The sequence below is a fragment of the Staurois parvus genome, unplaced genomic scaffold (genome assembly GCF_062004578.1).
Source record: "Staurois parvus isolate SC_StPar_1 unplaced genomic scaffold, SC_StPar_1.0 ptg000042l, whole genome shotgun sequence".
Lineage (NCBI taxonomy): Eukaryota > Metazoa > Chordata > Amphibia > Anura > Ranidae > Staurois > Staurois parvus.
In genome coordinates, this window is record NW_028317838.1 from 1567219 (window position 1) to 1590747 (window position 23529).

At 45.3% G+C, this 23529-nt stretch overlaps 1 protein-coding gene across 1 annotated transcript; it reads right to left on the minus strand.

Annotated features, from left to right (window-relative positions):
* Positions 1 to 4959: 4959 nt before the first annotated feature.
* On the minus strand, positions 4960 to 11209 carry LOC149470489 (uncharacterized). Its single transcript, XM_089663388.1, has one exon. The coding sequence runs from the start codon at positions 11003 to 11005 to the stop codon at positions 10193 to 10195; it is 813 nt and encodes a 270-aa protein (XP_089519514.1). The 5' UTR covers positions 11006 to 11209; the 3' UTR covers positions 4960 to 10192.
* Between the last annotated feature and the right edge of the window lie 12320 nt (positions 11210 to 23529).

A 23529-nucleotide genomic window follows, 5' to 3' on the forward strand; every position in this document is an offset into this window, starting at 1 on the left:
ATGCATGGCGCATGGCACAACCTTCCTTGACGCAGAGCAGACACCATGTTCTTTCCGTTGTCAGTCAACATGGTTCCGATTTTTAGTTTGCGCGGAGACAGCCATCTGTCGATTTCTCTGTTCATTACACTCAGCAGTTCCTCCCCTGTGTGACTACGTTCGCCAAGGCATACCAGGTGCAGCACAGCGTGACACCGTTGCGCCCTGCACATGTGATATGCCGGTCGGGTAATGGGACTTGGCACGGGGGTGGCGGCTGAGGACACGGCGGAAAAAGAGGTGGTAGAGGCGGACATGCTTGCTGGACCAAGGACGTGCAAACGTGGAGGCAAAAGCGTCGTGACCTGTCCAAGTTGCTGGTGCGGCTGTGCCGGCACCACGTTCACCCAGTGGGCCGTAAATGACATGTACTGTCCCTGACCGTAGTTACAGCTCCACACGTCGGCGCTGCCGTGCACTTTGGCAGAGACCGACATGCTCAAAGACTGGCCCACCATCTCTTCTACATGTGAATGCAGGGCTGGCACTGCCTTTTGGGCAAAGAAATGACGGCTTGGCACTCTCCACCGCGGCGCGGCACAAGCCATCATTTCTCGGAAAGGTGCTGAGTCCACCAGTTGGAAAGGGAGGGACTGCAGCACCAGCAACTTGGACAGGAGGACGTTCAGCTTTTGCACCGTCGGGTGCGTGCTCGCAAACTGTTGTCTCTTGGATACGGATTCCAAGAAAGACTGTTGACGGAATCCGAGAAGAGGAGTAGCAGGAGAAGGAGCATCTGAACGAGCGGAAGATGCCAATGAGCGACAACTCCCCTCAGCAGAGGTGTTGGAGCCTTGACTGGCTGATAGAGGGCGATTGACGACGTCGGGTGACGGAGCAAGTAACGGAGCGGGTGATGGAGCGGGGGCTGGGGCAGGCAGAACCGCCGTATGTTTATCACGGTTTTCCCAGGCCACCGAATGGTGACGCTGCATATGCTGACGCAACGCTGTAGTCCCAACATGGGCCCCCTGGCCACGCTTGCATTTCTGGCCACATAGTCGACATACGGCTACGTTTACTTCCTCGGGCGGCTTGAGGAAAAATTGCCACACCACCGAGTAGGAAACTTTGCCCCCGCTACTCTTCACTGGCTGACTGCTACTTCCTCCGTGCGCACCGGCACCACTACTGGCCGTGGTGGTAGGCTGCAGTGGAGCTGGTGCTCTACTCCGTGGACGTTTGGCTCCACTGACACTGATGCGACCCTGCTGCTGTCTCCTGGGCAACCCACCGACTGTTTTGCTCGCTGCCAAGCTGCCACCCTCTTCTCCTGATGATGCGGAAGAAATTGCCTGATGACGACGAGGCTGCCAAGTGCGATCAACCTCCTCATCATCAAGTAGGGTCTCCGCCTCACTACTAGCCCCCTCGGCTGCGTCTGGGTCAGGAGACAGACCTGTCTCTAGACCGGCTACCGAGCCACTCTCCTCGCCAGTACTTGTTCGCTTGGCTGCTGAAAAGGCCGATGTCTCCCCCCGTTCCTGACCGCCCTCTGTTAGCTCTTCCTCACTGTACAGTGGGGCTGAGCCCACAGCATGCGATACTTCGCTTGGTGAGGGAACAGCAAAGGACAGGGGCAGGTAGAGGACACGTGATTTCAGTGGGCTTGGTCCCGGGCCATGCCAACTAACGGTTGTGTCTGACGTACCCACCGACCGTTGGCTGTAGGTGTCAGAGGTGACCTGGGAAGAGGAAGACGACCGAGCCAACCAATCAATGACGGCAGGGTTGTCGGTGGAGACACGACCGCTGGATGACACCGGGAGCACTGGCCTCTGGCTGCGAATACTGCTGCCTCGACCCCTTCCTCTGCTGCCACGTCTGCTCGCTCCTAAAACATTGCCTCCTCTGCCACTCCTCTGCATGTTGTCTGACATACTATTTAATTCAACGATTAGGTGTCCCTGAGTAACAATTCTCTGGCACTCAGTAACAATTCTGTCTGTCCCTGAGTATGAATTCTGTGGCCCTGAGTAACAATTATGTGTCTGTGCGAGTAACAATTCTGTGTCTGTGCGAGTAACAATTCTGTGTCTGTGCAAGTAACAATTTTGTGTCTGTGCGAGTAACAATTCTCTGGCACTCAGTAACAATTCTGTCTGTCCCTGAGTAACAATTCTCTGGCACTCAGTAACAATTCTGTCTGTCCCTGAGTATGAATTCTGTGGCCCTGAGTAACAATTCTGTGTCTGTGCGAGTAACAATTCTGTGTCTGTGCAAGTAACAATTTTGTGTCTGTGCGAGTAACAATTCTCTGGCACTCAGTAACAATTCTGTCTGTCCCTGAGTAACAATTCTCTGGCACTCAGTAACAATTCTGTCTGTCCCTGAGTATGAATTCTGTGGCCCTGAGTAACAATTCTGTGTCTGTGCGAGTAACAATTCTGTGTCTGTGCAAGTAACAATTTTGTGTCTGTGCGAGTAACAAATCTCTGGCACTCAGTAACAATTCTGTCTGTCCCTGAGTAACAATTCTCTGGCACTCAGTAACAATTCTGTCTGTCCCTGAGTAACAATTCTCTGGCACTCAGTAACAATTCTGTCTGTCCCTGAGTATGAATTCTGTGGCCCTGAGTAACAATTCTGTGTCTGTGCGAGTAACAATTCTGTGTCTGTGCAAGTAACAATTTTGTGTCTGTGCGAGTAACAATTCTCTGGCACTCAGTAACAATTCTGTCTGTCCCTGAGTAACAATTCTCTGGCACTCAGTAACAATTCTGTCTGTCCCTGAGTAACAATTCTCTGGCACTCAGTAACAATTCTGTCTATCCCTGAGTATGAATTCTGTGGCCCTGAGTAACAATTCTGTGTCTGTGCGAGTAACAATTCTGTGTCTGTGCAAGTAACAATTTTGTGTCTGTGCGAGTAACAATTCTCTGGCACTCAGTAACAATTCTGTCTGTCCCTGAGTAACAATTCTCTGGCACTCAGTAACAATTCTGTCTGTCCCTGAGTATGAATTCTGTGGCCCTGAGTAACAATTCTGTGTCTGTGCGAGTAACAATTCTGTGTCTGTGCAAGTAACAATTTTGTGTCTGTGCGAGTAACAATTCTCTGGCACTCAGTAACAATTCTGTCTGTCCCTGAGTAACAATTCTCTGGCACTCAGTAACAATTCTGTCTGTCCCTGAGTAACAATTCTCTGGCACTCAGTAACAATTCTGTCTATCCCTGAGTATGAATTCTGTGGCCCTGAGTAACAATTCTGTGTCTGTGCGAGTAACAATTCTGTGTCTGTGCAAGTAACAATTTTGTGTCTGTGCGAGTAAGAATTCTCTGGCACTCAGTAACAATTCTGTCTGTCCCTGAGTAACAATTCTCTGGCACTCAGTAACAATTCTGTCTGTCCCTGAGTAACAATTCTCTGGCACTCAGTAACAATTCTGTCTATCCCTGAGTATGAATTCTGTGGCCCTGAGTAACAATTCTGTGTCTGTGCGAGTAACAATTCTGTGTCTGTGCAAGTAACAATTTTGTGTCTGTGCGAGTAACAATTCTCTGGCACTCAGTAACAATTCTGTCTGTCCCTGAGTAACAATTCTCTGGCACTCAGTAACAATTCTGTCTGTCCCTGAGTAACAATTCTCTGGCACTCAGTAACAATTCTGTCTGTCCCTGAGTAACAATTCTCTGGCACTCAGTAACAATTCTGTCTGTCCCTGAGTAACAATTCTCTGGCACTCAGTAACAATTCTGTCTGTCCCTGAGTAACAATTCTCTGGCACTCAGTAACAATTCTGTCTGTCCCTGAGTAACAATTCTCTGGCACTCAGTAACAATTCTGTCTGTCCCTGAGTAACAATTCTCTGGCACTCAGTAACAATTCTGTCTGTCCCTGAGTAACAATTCTGTCTGTCCCTGAGAATGAATTCTGTGGCCCTAAGAATTCTCTGGCACTCAGTAACAATTCTGTCTGTCCCTGAGTAACAATTCTCTGGCACTCAGTAACAATTCTGTCTGTCCCTGAGTAAAAATTCTGTGGCCCTAATAACGTTTCTGTGGCCCTAAGTAACAATTCTCTGGCACTGAGTAACAATTCTGTCTGTCCCTGAGTATGAATTCTGTGGCCCTAACTAGCGTTTCTTTGTCCCTAAATAACGATTCTGTGGCCCTCATTAACAAGTCTGTGTCCCTGAGTAATGGTTCTCTGTCCCTAAGTAACTTCTCTCTGTCCCCAATTCTCGTTTCTGTGGCCCTAACTCTGTCCCTGTCCCTAGTACAGAGCGGTCTGCCTCTGTTCAATGACTGCAGGCAAATGAAGATTTCCAAAATGGCCGCTATATATACCTCGACCATTACACAGTGCTGGCTGGCTGGCTGCTGATTGGCTGATGCGATCACATGTCGTTGAGGAATGCATTATGGGGCAGCGCGCCTTGTCTGCGCGCCTTCCCCGACATCCCCGCTCCGTCGCCGCACATGTCAGCCGCCATTTTCGGAAAAATTTCGATTCGCGCGTCCGAATTAGGCTGTTTTTCGGATTCGGCACGAATCGAAATTTTTCCGATATTCGACTCGAATTCCACTTCGGATACTTCGATTCGCTCATCTCTACAAACAACATCACAATTAGTAACATTGTCTCAATTTGATCAATACAGCTGTCCGTAATGATAGCTATAAAGGTTTGGCCCCAAAAAGATGGCCGCGACCATACATACTTCAAGAATATGGCACCAAACTATTATAAAAGAAGTCCAGGCAAGGTGAGTGTCCTATCACATCCCCCGGAAGAAGCCACGTGACCCTGTGGCGCAACACATTGGGGAGGGGCTTTGACAACACCACGGCAACCCAACTTCAGTAACGGCGGGTATAGACAGTGTGTGTAGACACACGGGGGAAGCCTGTCACATCCACATTTAGCGGTTTTATCTATTACAAAGCACATTGAAATGATTGACATGTGAGGGCATATAGAGGGCATTAAATAAATCTTTTTATTAAAACGATAAGGCACCAAATATCTCTTCTTTCTTCCACTATACTAACGAGGAGAAAAATAGGGAGATGGAGCCACATCCAGCATCAGAAGGAAGCAGAGATCATCATGTCCATACAAGCACATTAGAAGTGACCAATCCAGGAAAACCCAGGGGAGGTCCAAAGGATCTCATCAATACAAACCTCTTAAAAGCTGTGTCAGCCCAGCAATAGGCTAACAAGAAGGTGAGCCCATAAAAGGGTCAATATTCAAGCAAGGATTTATTTCTACAGTTCCTTATATACAGCAATTACTATTGTGGACACGAATAGAATACTCCGCTATTATTCATAGACTTTGGACACCATTTCATTTTTAGATTCTTTCTCATCTTTTCATTTTCAAAATTTTGTGATTATATTTCATTTATATTTTTTATTTTTATTTATGTTTTATATATTTTTCAATTATTCATATTTATTATTCATTTCTTATTTAAAAACAAAAATTCACACATATATATCCAGAAAATCTTTTTGCTGTACTTTATAAGGATTTCTCTTATTTTTTCATATGTGAATTATTCATGATAAAATCCAGCCAGTGTTTATTAATAACAATCTAATATATAATTTATATAGATATACCTTATTGTAGGGGCGCGGCCCTATCTATTAACTTACATTTTATCATCCTACTATTCCTGATATGAGTTTGTAGTCCCTGTTACTACAGGAAACATGCGGGCGATCATTTACACCTTTTACAGCAGGACAGTAAATATCAGAACACAATTCAAACATCAGACCAACAGCAGGAAGTCTGCTAACTGAATGTGTAATGCAATCTGTCATTAGCATTCCCAGAGTTCCCTCTGCAACATAGTTGTATCAGCTGTTGGTCCTGTCTGTAGATCTGTTATTTTCCCACCTTCTGTAACAGGGTGACAACCCTGATCATTCTGCAGGAACATTACACAGCAGCGTTGTCACCCTGTACAGGGAAGTCTTAGATAGATTATAAGTAAGACACACAACAAGTAAAGCCCAACTTCAGCTAACGCTTCTACAGCAGTTACAGCAACAGGTTCTCTATAAGGTCCAACCCCCCATATGAATGACAACTGACAGTTGTGAGCACCCCCAGCAGTGTTATAGGATTTGCCCCAACCCCTCCAACTGCCATCTTTCCCAAAAGACTTGGCCTTCTACAGGAAGTACAAAAAAAAACAATCTACTGGGAGGGACAACAAAAAATAAAACAAAAGGAGACTCAGAAAAACAAAACCTGCTCTGCTAATGACAGATTTCATTATTAATGTCATTACTGATTTTGCCCATAGTTACACTTTGGTGCCAACGTTGTAATATTTCCAGGGAGAAGAAGTTTTCTTTACAAACTTTACACCAAAAAGAGATGTGTGCACTCAGAGTGATTATTGTGAACCCCAATCAGAGGAATGTCAGTCCCCCGGAAGAAGTGGTAGGAATATGACCGCACACTCAGCACTTTGTAAGTTCAGATCTCTGGCAGTTGTATTGTGTGATTAGTCTATGGAGAGGAGTAATAGCTGGAAAGAGAAAACATGGAACAAGGATTTCTGATCTTCACCTGATGGAATCCCATTTGGCAGAACCACATGGAACACAAGTGGCCAGCTGGGCTTACGTTTTACTGCTGAATACATCCCCTAAATCAGCAGTAACTCAGTATTGGAAGGCCTGCATCAGCTTGGGATGTTGTTTTCTCACTGAACAGAGACTTCTTTCTAGCTGGTGTCACAGACACAGACCTGCCTGAAAGGTTGTCACCCATGAGATGATATCTTACAACCTCACAAACACCCCCTTTCCTCTCTCTGATCACAATCTCATCACCTTCATAGTCTCCTCATTTTCAAACACTTATCCCTCCAATCAGCAATCACCTGCAGAAACCTTCACAACTTGAACCCTTCTCCTTTCCACTCTGCAACTGACCAACTCTATGACAGAATCTCTCCCCTGTCCTGCCCTGACCTGGCCACTGCTGTCTACAACAGTTCACTTTCATCCGCATTAGACTCACTTGCTCCTCTAACATGAAGCATCAGGCCCCGCCCATTACAACCTTGGCAGACTGACAACACCAGAGATCTTAAACGACATAGTCGTGTGCTGGAGCGATTGTGGCGTAAAACCAAATCTCACCAAGCATTCACCCGATATAAATCTGCTTTCTTAACATACAATTCCTCCCTCCATGCTGCCAGACAAGCCTACTTTGTAACTCTCATCAATAGCTTGTCATCCAGTCCTCGTCGTCTCTTCTCTACTTCTAACTCTCAACTTTCTCCACCTCCACCCAGTACCTCACTCACTGCTCACGAGATTGCAAATCATTTCAAAAACAAGATTGATGCAATTCATAGGGACATCTCCACTGCACAGACATCCATCCCACTTAGCATACCTTATACTAAACCTCCCTCAACACTTTCCTCTTCTGACCTTCCTACTACCGAAGAGGTCACTAAGGTTTCTCAGAAGCCTGTCTCACTACCTGCCCCCTGGATCCTGTCCCCTCACAACTACTACGGTCACCCTCTTCTTCCATCCTATGCTCCCTCACTCACATCTTCAATCTCTCCCTCTCTACTGGTGTCTTCCCCTCCCCTCTAAAGCATGCGCACATCACTCCCATACTTAAAAAGCTCTCCCTGGACCCCACCAACCTGAACAACTTAAGACCCATCTCCCTGCTGCCATTTACCTCTAAACTATTAGAACTCTTAGTCTACAATCACCTGAGCTCCTCCCACCTCACCGACAACAACCTTCTCGACCCTTTACAGTCTGGCTTTCGCTCACTACTCTCCACTGACACTGCCCTACTAAAACCAATGGCCACTACTCCGTACTAATCCCAACCAATGGCCACTACTCCGAACTCCTCCCAACCAATGGCCACTACTCCATACTCATCCCGACCAATGGTCACTACTCCGTACTCATACCGACCAATGGCCACTACTCCGTACTCATCCCAACCAATGGCCACTACTCCGTACTCATCCCAACCAATGGCCACTACTCCGTACTCATCCCAACCAATGGCCATCTGTACTCATCCCAACCAATGATCACTACTCTGTACTCATCCAAACCAATGATCACTACTCCGTACTCCTTCCAACCAATGGCCACTACTCCGTACTCATCCCAACCAACGGCCACTACTCCGTACTCATCCCAACCAATGGCCACTACTCCGTACTCATCCCAACCAATGGCCACTACTCCGTACTCATCCCAACCAACGGCCACTACTCCGTACTCATCCCAACCAACGGCCACTACTCCGTACTCATCCCAACCAACAGCCACTACTCCGTACTCATCCCAACCAACGTCCACTACTCCGTACTCATCCCAACCAATGGCCACTACTCAGTACTCTTACTACCTGACCACTCTGCAGCTTTTGATACGGTTGACCATCCCCTCCTCCTCAAAAAACTCAACTCTTTTGGCCTCCAAGACTCTGCTCTCTCCTGGTTCTCCTCCTATCTATTGCAGCGCTCCATCAGCGTTACCTATAACTCTGCCTCCTCCTCTTCACTCCCTCTTTCTGTAGGGGTCCCTCAAGGTTCCGTCCTTGGACCCCTACTCTTCTCCATCTACACATCCTCCCTTTGTCACTTGATAAACTCCCATGGCTTTAAGTACCACCTCTATACTAATGACACACAAATCTATCTTTCTACCCCTTACCTCACCCCTTCAATCTCCTCCTCACCTCGCCCCTTCAGTCTCCTCTCGCATTACTAACCTACTAAGTGACATATCGGCATGGATGTCACTCCACTTCCTCAAACTCAATCTTTCCAAAACGGAGTTCTTAGTATTCCCTCCAGCCTGTGCTCTCTTCCCTGACTTCTCCATCAAGATACGGCCGTTTTTAACCTCGGAAACCACTAAGCAACTTATTCACTCCCTTGTTATATCTCGCCTATTGTAACTCCCTCCTCATTGGCCAACCACATTACCATAAAATTCAAAACATTAACAAAAACATATAAAGTCGTTAATAACTCTGCCCCAAATTACATCATCAATATTGTCTCCAAATATCACTCAAACTGTACTCTCGGCTCCTCGCACACCCTCCTGCTCTCTAGCTCCCTTGTCTCCTCCTCCCATGCTCATCTCCAGGACTTCTCCAGAGCTTCCCCCATCCTCTGGAATGCTTAACCCCTATTTATCAGACTATTGCCTACTCTGCTCACTTTTAGGCGATCTCTGAAATCCTCTCTCTTCAGGGAAGCCTATCCTGCCCTCAGCTAATAATGGAATCTTCTACTCTTCCAACCAATCCATCCCCCATAGTTACTACCTTTTGTACCACTAGCCCCTCCCTCCTAGATTGTAAGCTCTGAGGAGCAGGGCCCTCCTATCCCTCTTGTATTAAACTGTATGGTTACTGTATTGTCTCCCATTATATTGTAAAGCGCTGAGCAAACTGTTGGCGCCATAAATCCTGTATAAAAATAATAATGAGAGGAGATGAAATGTGGAAAGAAGTCATTGATAATGGGAGAGGAGATGGAACATGTAATGGGAGGAGTGGACAAGGTGGGCTTAGCTGGAGACCTCAAGCCTGGCTGATCATGTATCAATAATCAGAAGAACCTGGAATGGACTCTCCCACTGAGGCTTCAGAGACTTGGTAAGATAATAGACCCCATCCTAGTCTCTGGTACTGAGGCAGTGTTGGTCATGTATTACCTCAGGATCCAGAAATGAAGAAAATGCTTGGAAACACAACTCAGTTGGTGAATCATGAAAATGCATTACATGTTCATTCAAAGCTCCATGATGGAAGCTGTTGAGAATCATGATGGAAGCTGTTGTTATTGATGCTTTTCTTAAAAAAATTGTCAAAAGATAAAATATTCAAATCCCTTCTAGTTGTGTATTGATGGAGATAAGCACTTAACTCAGTTCATCCAATCATTACATTCCAGTTTGCTCAGATTTTAGTTTGTTTCTTTTAAGGTAACATTTTATCTTTTCCCTTCTTCTCTAGCTTGTGGGATGACATTGGGGATGTGAAACTAACTTGTGACACCTGAAACTTCTTTAATATCTCTTTTCGTCCAGAATTTAATCTATGCAGAAATTTGTGAATCCTCCGGTGATAGATTAGACCGGCATTAACTGTAAAAGTTTTGTCACATTGAGAGCATTAAAATGGCTTCTCTCCACTGTGAATCCTAATGTGTGTGATAAGACTTGACTTCTCTGTAAAAGCTTTATCACATTCAGAACACTGATATGGCTTCTCTCCAGTGTGAATCCTCTGGTGTGTGATAAGATGTGACTTCTGTGTAAAAGCTTTATCACATTCAGAACACTGATATGGCTTCTCTCCAGTGTGAATCCTCTGGTGTCTGATAAGATTTGACTTCTCTGTAAAAGCTTTATCACATTCAGGACACTGATATGACTTCTCTCCAGTGTGAATCCTCTGGTGTGTGATAAGATTTGACTTCACTATAAAAGCTTTATCACATTCAGAACACTGATATGACTTCTCTCCAGTGTGAATCCTCTGGTGTGTGATAAGATGTGACTTCTGTGTAAAAGCTTTATCACATTCAGAACACTGATATGGCGTCTCTCCAGTGTGACTCCTCTGGTGTGTGAGAAGACTTGACTGACGTGTAAAAGCTTTATCACATTCAGAACACTGATATGGCTTCTCTCCAATGTGAACAATCTGGTGTATGATAAGATGTGACTTCTGTGTAAAAGCTTTATCACATTCAGAACACTGATATGGCTTCTCTCCAGTGTGACTCCTCTGGTGTGTGTTAAGACTTGACTTCTGTGTAAAAGCTTTATCACATTCAGAACACTGATATGGCTTCTCTCCAGTGTGGACTCTTTGGTGTACTATAAGGTCTCTCTCGCTTGTAAAAGTTTTGCCACATTCAGAACAAGGATATGGCTTCCCTCCCTTGTGAACCTTCTGGTGTGTGATATATTTTCTCTCCATTGTAAAATCTCCAAACAAGAAGTAGTATGAAATGACTCCTCTTATGTATATGTGGTTTGGACTTTAGTGTAAAGTAATTGTCACTTCCAGAACACTGAAATTCCTTTTCTCCTGTTGTCCTCTGAGGCTGGATCAATGTGGAAGAGGATCCAAACCATGACTTTTAGAACACAGATATGACTTGTATCCCGTGTGAATCCTCCAGTGAACTGCAATAAAGACTTTCAGTCAATTAAGACATCCATATGTCTTGTTTTCCATGTGACTCAGCTGTATTCATGAAGACCAACATGACCGAAAACTTGGCTCATCAATTCACCTGTACAAAAAAAAAAAAAATTAAATTTAAAATTCTATATAAAGGGCTACATAAAGTATTTTTCTATTTTTAATGTTCATTACTAAATATATCGTATGAATAGAAAGAATATGTACAGCATTATCTACAGTATTTTTTTTAATCAAATAGATTTTATTAGGAATGTTTATAAGTGCGCACAGTATTCCCAACATTCAGCCCAGACAATGGAGTCATACATTCTCACGTATAGGCAGTTGTGGCACTGTTACAGATCATACAGAACAATAACTTGCTTTGTCTATGGTGTCACTTTTACCTTTTATAAACAAATGAACAGAGAAAAGAACAAACAACCTAGAACAATTCAGCTGTACACGGCAAGTAACTCCCCCCAGTACATACATAGATAGCTGACACCGATCAATGAGGCCTGTGTCTACAGGATCATACCCCAAGTATGGGTCTCCAATGTAGTCACCATTCAGTAGGATACAACTGGCCGTTCTCCTTCTATGGGGCTAAATGAGCTAAGATTTTAAAAGCCTATGAAGAATTAACTAGGAGAGAGAGCAAGGAGTATCCAGCCAGTTCTGCCAGACATACATCTCCTGGGGGAATTACAATGTTGATACGTTCATTTTTCACATGTTAATGTGGAGATCACCTGCTCAATCCACTGTTGTCTGCTGGGAGTTTGAGATGATAGCCAAGATCGGGATATTTTTTATGGTCAAGCAGCCTCACTATTGCTCTATGACTTGTAATAGGAGGAGGTGTAAATAATTCCTCCTCTATTGAGACCAAGAGGCACACCCGAGGAATGTTGAACACCAACATTACAATACTAGTCATATCGTTCCACTTTTTTAATAATTGTGGACATCTCCAAAACATGTATCAAATCCCCGACATCACCACTACAATTGGGGTCATAAGGGGAAATCCCTCCTGTCCTAGCTGAACAATTGAGCTGGAGTCCTGAAAGATCTATGCAAAAGAAATGACTGAGTTTCTGTGAAGAGGACAGAGAGATGAGAGGTATGGAGGTCACAATCACCTCCCACCACTCTCTCTTATTTTCTCTGTTTCCCATTTCTTTCTATAAGTCTTCGGCAAGAGTCAAAAGACTGGAATAAATATATGAGAGATCATGCCTTTCCCACTGGTGCCATCTGAAGCCCATTAACAAGTGTGAGAGTGATGTGAAATCTGTATCTGATGGAAGTAGCAATCGATGGATGGGATCTAATGTGTCTACTAAGTCCCACCTGGTAAGATGTTGAAGTTGGGCAGCTATAATATAAAGTCTAACATTTGGTATTGCTAGGCCTCCTTGGTCTTCACCATACTGTAGAGTAGTGAGTGTGATTCTAGCTGATGGCTTCTTCTAAATGAGTTCTCCAAACTGGGAGTCTATACTGGAGAACCACTTACGAGGTGTCCACATGGGAGAATTGTGGAGTATATAGAGGAATTGTGGGGTCCATATCTTCTCTTGTTCATAGATTTTATTGGAAAGAGATAATAGTTTTACAAGGAGCTGATAACAATGTGATTGCAGGACTCACCAACAGTAAGTCAGAAGGGGTACAACCCTTAGAGGTAACGTACAGGTTGTAATTTGTACAATACAAATAATATCTTCATACATTAAAGTGGAGTTCCAGTGAAAATTAAAAAAAAATAAAAGTCAGCAGCTACAAAAACTGTAGCTGCTGACTTTTAAAAGACAGATACTTACCTGTCCCTCGATCTCGTGGTGTCCTCCCCACAGCCCGTTTCACCGGCCGCCCTGTGTTTCCAGTGCCGGCATCTTCAGTGTGGGCACCCAGCTGTGACAGTTTGCGACTTCACATCCGGGTGCCCACTGAGCATGTGCGAGTATCTCTGTGCTTTGTGAATGGTCCTGTAGTCTTCTAGGACCTTTCATGTGTCCCAGAAGACTACAGGGAGGGAGGGGGGAGGACAACTTCCGCTTCTGATCACCTAGGTGATTGCAGTAGAAGTGGGAGCAGGTACCTGACAATTTCGGTTATCCCCCCAAAAGGTGCCAGTGGGGTCCTTAACCACTTGCCTACCAGGCACTTATACCCCCTTCCTTACCAGGCCAATTTTCAGCGTTGTCGCACTTTAAATGACAATTGCGCGGTCATGCAACATTGCACGCATATTAAATTTTTATCATTTTTTTTTTACACAAATAGAGCTTTCTTTTGATGGTATTTACTCCCCGCTGAGTGTTTTATTTTTTGTGCCATAAACAAAAAAAGAGCAAAAAAACTTGAAAAAAAAAGTTTCTTTGTTTCTATTATAACATTTTGCAAACAGGTAATTTTTCTCCTTCACTGATGTGCGTTGATGAGGCTGCACTGATAGGCGGCACTAATGAGATGGCACTGATAGGTGACACTGATTAGCTGGCACTGATAGTAGGCACTGATAGGCAGCACTGCTGGGCACTGACTGGCGGCACTGCTGGGCACTGACTGGAAGCACTGCTGGGTGTCACTGGTGGGCTCTGACTGGCAGCACTGCTGGGCACTGACTGGCAACACTGCTGGGCAAAGGTGGGTGGCACTGCTGGGCACTTGTGGGCAGAACTGGTGGGTAGCGCTGCTGGGCACCGATCCTCAGGGCACTGATCATCAGTGCCCTGATAATTGGTGCCAATCCCTACTCTGACAACTGCCGGCAGTACGTTTCTCATGCTCCGACAGCGTGAGGAAAGTGCAGTCAAGAACCGGCAATTACATTTCCCGGTGACCAGTATGTCATAGGACACAGCAATCACATAGTTCGCCGGGGGCATGCAGGAGAGCGCGTTCTGGGAGGACGTCATATGACGTCCTACCAGAACTGGCCGGCTGCAGTGCAGCCGTCATTTGGCTACCTGCGTTCATCAACTAGTTAAAGCAGCACTTCCCCTTTTGGGTGGAGCTCTACTTTAACTTCAGCAAGAGAGAACAGTGCTATAGTATCAAGGGAGGAGTGAATGTAGAGACTGAAACATGTTATATACTCTATAGTATCATTTCTGGTACTCTCACAGTGGGAGTATAGATTTAGTACTTCAACCTGTATGCAGATACCAGTGGCAGACGAGTGGGTGACCTGTCCGCCTCACTGAAAATTCAAACTGATAGTGTAGGTTCCCCCAATTGGGAAAACCCCCATAAGGGATAAAGAGCTAATGAGAGGAAAGGTGAAAAGGAAGAAAGCAATGGAGAGATAAGAGCAAGAGTAGTGAAGAAAGGGGTACAGATAAGGGGGGAGGAGAGGAGGTCCCCAGGGGGGAGGGTGTGTGCCTGTATAGAGTAGCAACTAAGTAGTGGGTTACCTAATGGACTCAGGACTACAAAGAGAGTAAGGTTTCATCAGAGTTTGAGGGTAGGAAATGGTCAACCCATGGTTGCCATAGTTGTTCATTTTTATGCACTCTGTCTAATAGGACGGCTTCTACTTTGACATGTATCGTGGCTCGAGTGGCACTATTCTTAGTTCCAGTGGTATTGAGGTGGGGGGATTTCCAGGCCTTCGCTATGGTTTGCTAAGCAGTGGTGGTGACCTACAGGAGTAGTTTGAATTGCCAGTGTGTCACTTCTTGGGCCTTATGCAAGTAAAGGAATGGACGCTGGTCAACTGATCCCAGTCCAGTGTTGAGGAATGGCCTCAGCTGCCATTCTAGCCACGCCCTCTGATGCATTTCACCCCGCCCACTTGGGCTTGGTCACACTGCATCCATCCCTTTACTTGTATTGGCTGACACTGGAATCGCTCTGACTCATGCTCCCTTCTTCTCACTTGCCGGTGGGGTGATCCCTTTCCTTCCATCCATAGCTTGGAGACACACCATAAGGTATACTTCTTGGGGCTTGTTATTAAATGAGGCAGTGGCCGGATGGATATATATACTGTAACTTCTTCATAAAGAACTGTAGGCATATGGAATATTTTGCACCAATACGTTTGAACAACTGGGCAGGTCCACCAAATGTGGATACCTGCTTCAGAGCAGCCACATAAACAAGTCAGGGATTAGGGATGGATTTAGTGATCCGGGCAGGGACCAGGTACCAGTGCATGAGAGTGCTGTGGTTAGTCTCCATAGCAACTATATTTTGGGAGGAGGATTTTGCAGCAGACCATATGTCTGCCCAATCGTTTTCAAATGAAGATTTAAATCCCATTCCCACTTGGATGTATATGGTATGGAAGTGTAAGGTGGTGGAGCTGGTAACTGTGCATATAAGGTGGAAATCAAAAGTCTGGCATGGGGGTCACATTTACATATGTGTCCAAACCTAGTCATGTCTAGGACAGAGGTGTTCATGTGTAAGTGGGAGCAATACAAGTGTTTGATCTGAAGATATCTAAACATTTCAGAGGTAGAGATTTTGTTGGAGTCACATAGGGTTTGGAAGGGTATAAAGGAGTCTGGTGTTGAACTAGACTAGCTCTAGGACAAGCATGAAAAGAAGATGGAGGCATCCATGCCGGATAAAAGCCTGGATTGAGGAGGTATGCCATGAGTGGGTTATGGGGTGACTGTAAGGTGTATCAGAACTTTAGACTGTCCAAGATAGATGGGTAGTGTTTAGTAATTGGGTGTTGGAGTGAGCGACGGTCTCTTGGGTGTAGCCATAGTAAATTTGCAACTGATGAGGGGATACAATCTACTGATTCTATAGTGACCCATAGGAGGGGGTCACTTTTACTGTGTGATATTTAGGGAGTTGAGCAAGATGTGCAACTTGGAAACATTTAGCAAAGTTAGGAAGCCCCAGACCACTCTAAGTTTCGGTAAGGTATGGATGGACTGGGGTAGATGCAGTTTAACAGTGCCCCATACATAAGTGGTGGCATGACACTGTAATATGCAGAGGAAACAGGAAGGTATATTGTGACGGAGGGTAGGCAGGACAGAACACGCAAGGCAGATGGCAAACACACAAAGCTTTATTATTACAAATGGCAGTCACTCAATGGGGGATTGCAAGGGGGTGGCAGTGCCCAGTATGGGAAATAGCAAGAAGAGGACCAAAAATAATTGTAGTCCAGCCACAGGGGCAAAGTTAAAATCTCTACAGCAGTTTGTAATCCAAACAGGGAGGTGGAGAGGGAGTACAAGAACAGTTCAGGGAAAACAGGGGGGCATTCACTCACAGATCAGACAGGGGTGCCCGGGTCCACAAGGGAGCAAGGCAGTATGACATCAAGTACTTGCCCTAAAACCGGAGTATGCGTGGCATAGTCCATGGTAATAATCCCCCCGAGTCCTAGATGCCTGCAGAAGGCAGCTGGTGTAGTTCTCCCCCTATCCTTGGGGCTTGCAGAGTGGCAGCTTGTGGAGGTCTCCCCCTTCTCTGGGGCTTGCGGTGGGCAGCTGGCATGATTCTCCCCTTTAGCTTTGGGGTGTGCAGTGCGGCAGCTCCCCTTATCCGTTGGGGGGTCTATGCAGAGTGGCCACAAGAGTCCCGTCTCATCTGGGATCCCTCGGTGGCTTGGCAGTGAAATGGATGACCGGGAAGAGCCTGTCATCGGTCTCTTAAACCGATGCAGGACGCTTCTTGGTTGTCCTGGCAATGGCGGGCGGGCCGTGGGCAGTGAGCCTCTTTGCTCGGCAAAGAGGCACGCCCCCCTGGACACGGAGCGCAGCCTTTGTCCGGTGGCATCCGCAAGAGCGGGAACTCCCTGTGCATGCAGTGCAGATGTCGGGACCGTGCGGCGTCATTCTGACACCGCGGTCCAGAACCTCTCCGCAGGAGGTTCGTACCTCTCCGCAGACAGGTGTGAACCTCACTATCTTTTCCCCTAATGCCTCGCAGGATGGGGAGAAGATAGTGGCGGAGGTGAGAGGAGCCACACCTCTTGTCCTGCGTGGTTCGGCTTCAAAAAGCCGCGGCAGGACGAGATGCAGCAAGGGGGGAAGGTCATCCTGACAGGGGGGAAACAACTACTGAAATGGGAGCTGAGCTTTATTAATTAAATTACAATGTGCTAAGGGAATTGGGGGAAACTGGCTAATGAAATTGGGACTGGAATGCACTTTATTTGAGGGGCTGAAATGTACTATATTTGGGAGGGAGATATAACAGATTTGGGCACCCTGGCAGCACCTATATTGTGACATTATACAGTTGCAAGAAAAAGTATGTGAACCCCTTGGGAATACGTGGAGTTTTGCATGAATTGGGCATAAAATGTGCTCTGAACGTCATCTAAATCACAACAATAGAAGAACACAGTCTGCTGAACATAATACTACACAAACATTAGATGTTGCCATGGTTTGATTGCACATAACATGTAAACATTCACAGTGCAGGGAGGAAAAAGTATGTGTACCTTTGGACTTAATAACTGGTTGACCCTCCTTTGGCAGCAATACCCTCAACCAAACGTTTCCTGTAGTTGCAGATCAGACCTGCACAACGATCTGGAGTCATTTTGGACCTTTTCCTACTCTCTGGGAATGTCCTCTTGTTATGGGCTGTACATTCCAGAGCCTCCTCAAGACCTGGACCAAAAAGATTATCGCCAATAAAGGGTAAGGCACAAAGGTGCAGTTTGAATGCTGAGTTCCCTGCCCAGGTTTTTAACCAAAATGCCCTTTTAGCTGAATTCACTAGGGCAGAGGTTCAAGCCGCTAGATTAACTGACTTGGCCGAGGCATCCACAAGGAAACCAACTGCTTTAAACAGCAAAGGAAATTATTTCAGGATTTGCTGCCTGGAGGTTCCTGCCGAGAGAAGTGACTGTGTAAGCCAGCATTCCAGATATCTGGTGACACAGGTAGCCGAGAAAGCTGGCCTAAAGCTGATGGAAGTGGAATTCCAGGCCCTGCGGAGTAAGACTTCATCCCTCTTATCCATAGGGTCTTTCAGAGCCCCCATATCTTCAAATGTTAAGTCTGTCCTTTTAGAGACTTTAGATAAGGGGGTGTCTAATTTCTGAACCTTGTCCCATTGCTGGGACCCGTTATCCTCAAATGGAAACCTCCTATTAAGATTACTTGAGAAAAAGGGTTTCCTCTCAGGGCTTTCCCATTCCTGCTTAATGGTATCAACTAGGGAACTATGGACTGGAAAGACATTAGTCTTTCTAGCATACAAACCTTGATACATGAGGTCATGCTTAGATAGGCAAACGTCCTCCTCCTTGATCTCTAAGGTTTCGTAGATAGCTTTAAGGGGGTTGTCCACATCTTCCAGGGGCAATTTGTTCCTGGAACCTCTGGAGGAGCAAACTTCACCGTCCTCCTCTTATGAGCCTGAATCTACCCGGGACCTAGGATCCTCCTCCGGGTCCTCCTCCCCTCTTAATGCATCTGCTACCTACAAACCCACCGATTGGGTCCAAGGACCCAGTGGCGACTGCATTTTTCCAACAGGGATCTAAAGGAGTGAAATGTAGACAACATGTCATCCTTAATGGAGGTGAGCACTTTATGGCAGGCTGTAAATGACTTATCCTTAAGTAGGCTAGCCACACAATTGCAGCATAAGGGTTTTTCCCAAGCTGAACCCAATTTAGCTGCACAAACTGCACACTTCTTCTTGGGGGCCTGACTCTGCACCTTGTCCTGGACTTTAACCTACAATAAGCAAGAAAAAAAACAGTACAGAAAATAATCAGCCCAGGGCCCCTCATACAAAACCACTGTGCTGGGGGAGCAAGAAAAGGAAGTGTGCCCACCAGGGTCAGCAAGAGGGATCAGAGTCCCCAAGCTTACCTTAGAGGAGCCAGTGCCTGAATGACCAGGATATGCCTGAGTACTGTCAGTGCCTTCCATCCATCCCTCTTGTGGTGGCGCCACAGGCTCTGCTGGGTCTGTACACCAGACTGGCTGCCTAAGCAGATGCTAGTGCTGCTATGGAGACTGGAACCACGAGTCTCAGGCGCCCGTCGACGACATCACCGCAGCAGGAACTTCTGGTACCTGGACAGCACCCAGAAGTTGCAGCTACTCGCACGCCAGATTGGCAGTCACTCTGCCCCACTGTGCATCGGATGCTGGAGCCCCCCCCCGCACGGGAAGGAGAATGACAGGCATCAAATGTCCTGGATCCCCCAGGACACACCCGATGGTCATCATCCACTGAGGCATGGAAAAATATCAGGAGCGCAGCCCCACTTCCCCTGAAGGGATCACATCGGGCAGGAGGAAGTAAGACAGACCAGGAGCCACCAGCAAGCTCTAGGGCCCAGGGCTTCGACAATCAGTTCCTTGATGACTGCACCCATCCTTGCAGAGGAAACACTAAAAACTCAGGAGGGAGGCCTGGTGGTCCGCCATTTATAGTACTGTGCTTATGTGTTTCCTGTCCCAGAGGGAGGAGCTCTGTCTCAGGAAGGATGTCCTGGAGGACGTTTGGAGAAATGAACATTAGAATGTCTGAGAGACAAAAGCCAGAAATAGATCAGTGGCTGCATGCACGCCTCATTGTTAGGCTGCAGGTAGAGAGGCAGAGATGAGGCAGGATTTATCATGAAATACAAATTAAAGTGTATTATTATCAAAACAGCCAAGAATATTTCACAAGGTCTGAAAAGTATGTAAGTCATCGAGTTATTCCCCAATTTAAGAAGAAGAGCATAACTGCAGGTAGTAAATGTAAGAGAGGAGTTGCAGATGATACGATGGTGAGTAGTATGTACAGGAAAGGAGTGTGGGGGGTATGACAGTGATCGGTATGTACAGGAGAGGAGTACGGAGGTATGACAGTGATCGGTATGTACAGGAGAGGAGTACGGAGGTATGACAGTGATGGGTATGTACAGGAGAGGAATGTGGAGGTATGACAGTGATGGGTATGTACAGGAGAGGAGTACGGAGGTATGACAGTGATGGGTATGTACAGGAGAGGAGTGTGGAGGTATGACAGTGATCGGTATGTACAGGAGAGGAGTACGGAGGTATGACAGTGATGGGTATGTACAGGAGAGGAATGTGGAGGTATGACAGTGATGGGTATGTACAGGAGAGGAGTACGGAGGTATGACAGTGATGGGTATGTACAGGAGAGGAGTGTGGGGGGTATGACAGTGATGGGTATGTACAGGAGAGGAGTACGGAGGTATGACAGTGATGGGTATGTACAGGAGAGGAATGTGGAGGTATGACAGTGATGGGTATGTACAGGAGAGGAGTACGGAGGTATGACAGTGATGGGTATGTACAGGAGAGGAGTGTGGGGGGTATGACAGTGATGGGTATGTACAGGAGAGGAGTACGGAGGTATGACAGTGATCGGTATGTACAGGAGAGGAGTACGGAGGTATGACAGTGATGGGTATGTACAGGAGAGGAGTACGGAGGTATGACAGTGATGGGTATGTACAGGAGAGGAGTGTGGGAGGTATGACAGTGATGGGTATGTACAGGAGAGGAGTACGGAGGTATGACAGTGATCGGTATGTACAGGAGAGGAGTACGGAGGTGTGACAGTGATGGGTATGTACAGGAGAGGAGTACGGAGGTATGACAGTGATGGGTATGTACAGGAGAGGAGTACGGAGGTATGACAGTGATGGGTATGTACAGGAGAGGAGTACGGAGGTATGACAGTGATCGGTATGTACAGGAGAGGAGTACGGAGGTATGACAGTGATGGGTATGTACAGGAGAGGAGTACGGAGGTATGACAGTGATCGGTATGTATAGATAGAATAAACTTATATATAAAAATATATATATAAAATCGAGCGCACAGTAGGATGTAGATATGGTAGCTGCTGGCACAAAAGGCACCTCGTGAACCTCCAGAGTAAATAATAAAGCATAAAAGTGCAGCGCTAATTAAACAATAGTTACACAATAATAGATCACATATGATTGTGGATCAGTAAAATGACTGCGTAAGTTCATCAGATGTGCTGAATGAGCATACAGTCTCCAACAAGTGAGAAACCACTATCTGGTTAGTGCATTACTTGGCTATTTTCTGATATTCACTATTTCTGGTTTCTCACTTGTTGGAGACTGTATGCTCATTCAGCACATCTGATGAACTTACGCAGTCATTTTACTGATCCACAATCATATGTGATCTATTATTGTGTAACTATTGTTTAATTAGCGCTGCACTTTTATGCTTTATTATTTACTCTGGAGGTTCACGAGGTGCCTTTTGTGCCAGCAGCTACCATATCTACATCCTACTGTGCGCTCGATTTTATATATATATTTTTATATATAAGTTTATTCTATCTATCCATTACCTCATACATCTGAGCAGCAATTTTAAACCTGTATCCTCATGGATATTTTTGAGTACAGATCGAAAAGAGCTATCATTCCTGAGGATGTGATGTGGAACCAGATAATTTACATGGTCTCTTCATACATCTTTCGAACCATACCACTTCTGAGATACGGACGCTATGGGACATCTCATTTCTTGAGAAATATATCAAGGAAGGGATGGTACCCCGATCTCTAAGGTGGGATGTACCACCGGAAACGGAGGATAGAAATAGTGAAGCAGAGTGGTATCTCTTCTTCAACAACATGGGGATTGACCTGCTCAAATTCCTCATTATTAGAAAAAGAAAGAAACTTGCACATTTGGATAGAGAAATCAATAAAACCAAGGAATTATTAGTACCTTACATGGGCAGGGAAGATTACATGAATGAGTCTGAAAAATTGAAACAGCTTTTGGAAAAAACAGATAAAGAGCAAAGATTTAAGAAAAAGAAAAAATATCTCAGAGATCTCCATGACTATAAGGATAAAACAGTATTTAGATGGGAAGCCAAAAACTATGATTATGTGGATCCCACTCAAATGGAAACCATAACCATTCCCATGAAGAACACAACAACAAAAAATAATACATAAAATAATACAAAACGTAAAAAAGTTGTGAAACCTCCCCATACTCCCAATGTCAATGATAGACATTTTTCGGAGAATGTACCCAATTATGAGTATAACGTTTCAACTCATAATAGGTTTGATGCCATCAGACATCACCCCAGTCCTAATATAGGGAATAGGGATATGAGGTCACATCCCCTGAATCATCAGGAACAATATGCTATACCCAGATCCTATCAGCAACAAAAATGTAATTTCTGTCCAAGAGTTCCTTCCTATATTCACTCTAGGGATGACTATGATGACGGATGGAATAGACACAATGACAGACATACTTATGACTATTATAACAGTCCCAATGATCGGACGCCCCGTGGAAGGGGCTATCAGAACCAACAGGGTAGGCAGCCCCCAAATCAACATAGACTGTCCCCCCCTTCTAATTACAGATACTCACAGTATGGAGACAATTTACAACCACCCAATACCCTAAACCAACATCATTTTTTAGGGGAAGGCTCGGGACGAAAAAGGGGTTTAGGACGAGAGGAAAACGAGGAGGAGCAAGGGTTAACCGACAAAAGAAGGAAAACCTAAACAGCTCAGGTATTTTTAACCTCAGTAATAAGACCCTCACTAATGAAGAATTAAATCTTTTAAACAAGGGACTAAAATTTGCTCCACCGGCTAAACTAAACAAATTTAATACCTTTATAGACATCCACAAGTTTGTAAGAAAACTTGCGATGAAGAGACATTTTCTAAATAAACCCATCACAAGTGTAACATCCAATGTGAGTAACCCTAATTTCAAGAACACCAATCTCAAGAATGCGTCTTTGTTCAATCCTCAGGCACATTCATACATCAATGTATTTAAAAATATGGTCCTTAAAGATTTTGATAATATACAGGTAAAAAAATGATATAACAAGTCATTTAGCCAAGATAAAATTAACATGATGACCAATGAATTACTAAAGGAAAAGGAGTTGGTAATTAGACCAGCGGACAAAGGGGGAGAAGTTGTGGTCATGAATAAATCAGACTATTTAATACAAGTTCAAAATATCCTCCAGGATGGAGATACCTATTTAGAACTTCCAAGGAATCCTCTGTTGTCGTATAAAAAAGCTTTAAAAGTTCTGATAAAAAAGGGATCTGACTCGGGAATCCTCAATAAAAAAAGAGCGTGATTTTTTGTGCCCTACGGTACCCAGACTTCCGGTCCTATATTGCCTGCCTAAGATTCACAAGGACCCGATCAACCCTCCAGGTCGCCCCATTGTGAGTGGCATAGGGTCTTTGTGCTCCCGGGTAGGCGAATATATTGATTTTTTCCTACAGCCAATAGTCCGCAACACGCCATCTTTCCTGAGGGATTCAAAACAAATCCTGGTA

Excerpts from the sequence above, each read along its gene's own strand:
- LOC149470489 (XM_089663388.1), bottom strand. The coding sequence starts at position 11,005 with ATGGAGAGAAAATATATCACACACCAGAAGGTTCACAAGGGAGGGAAG.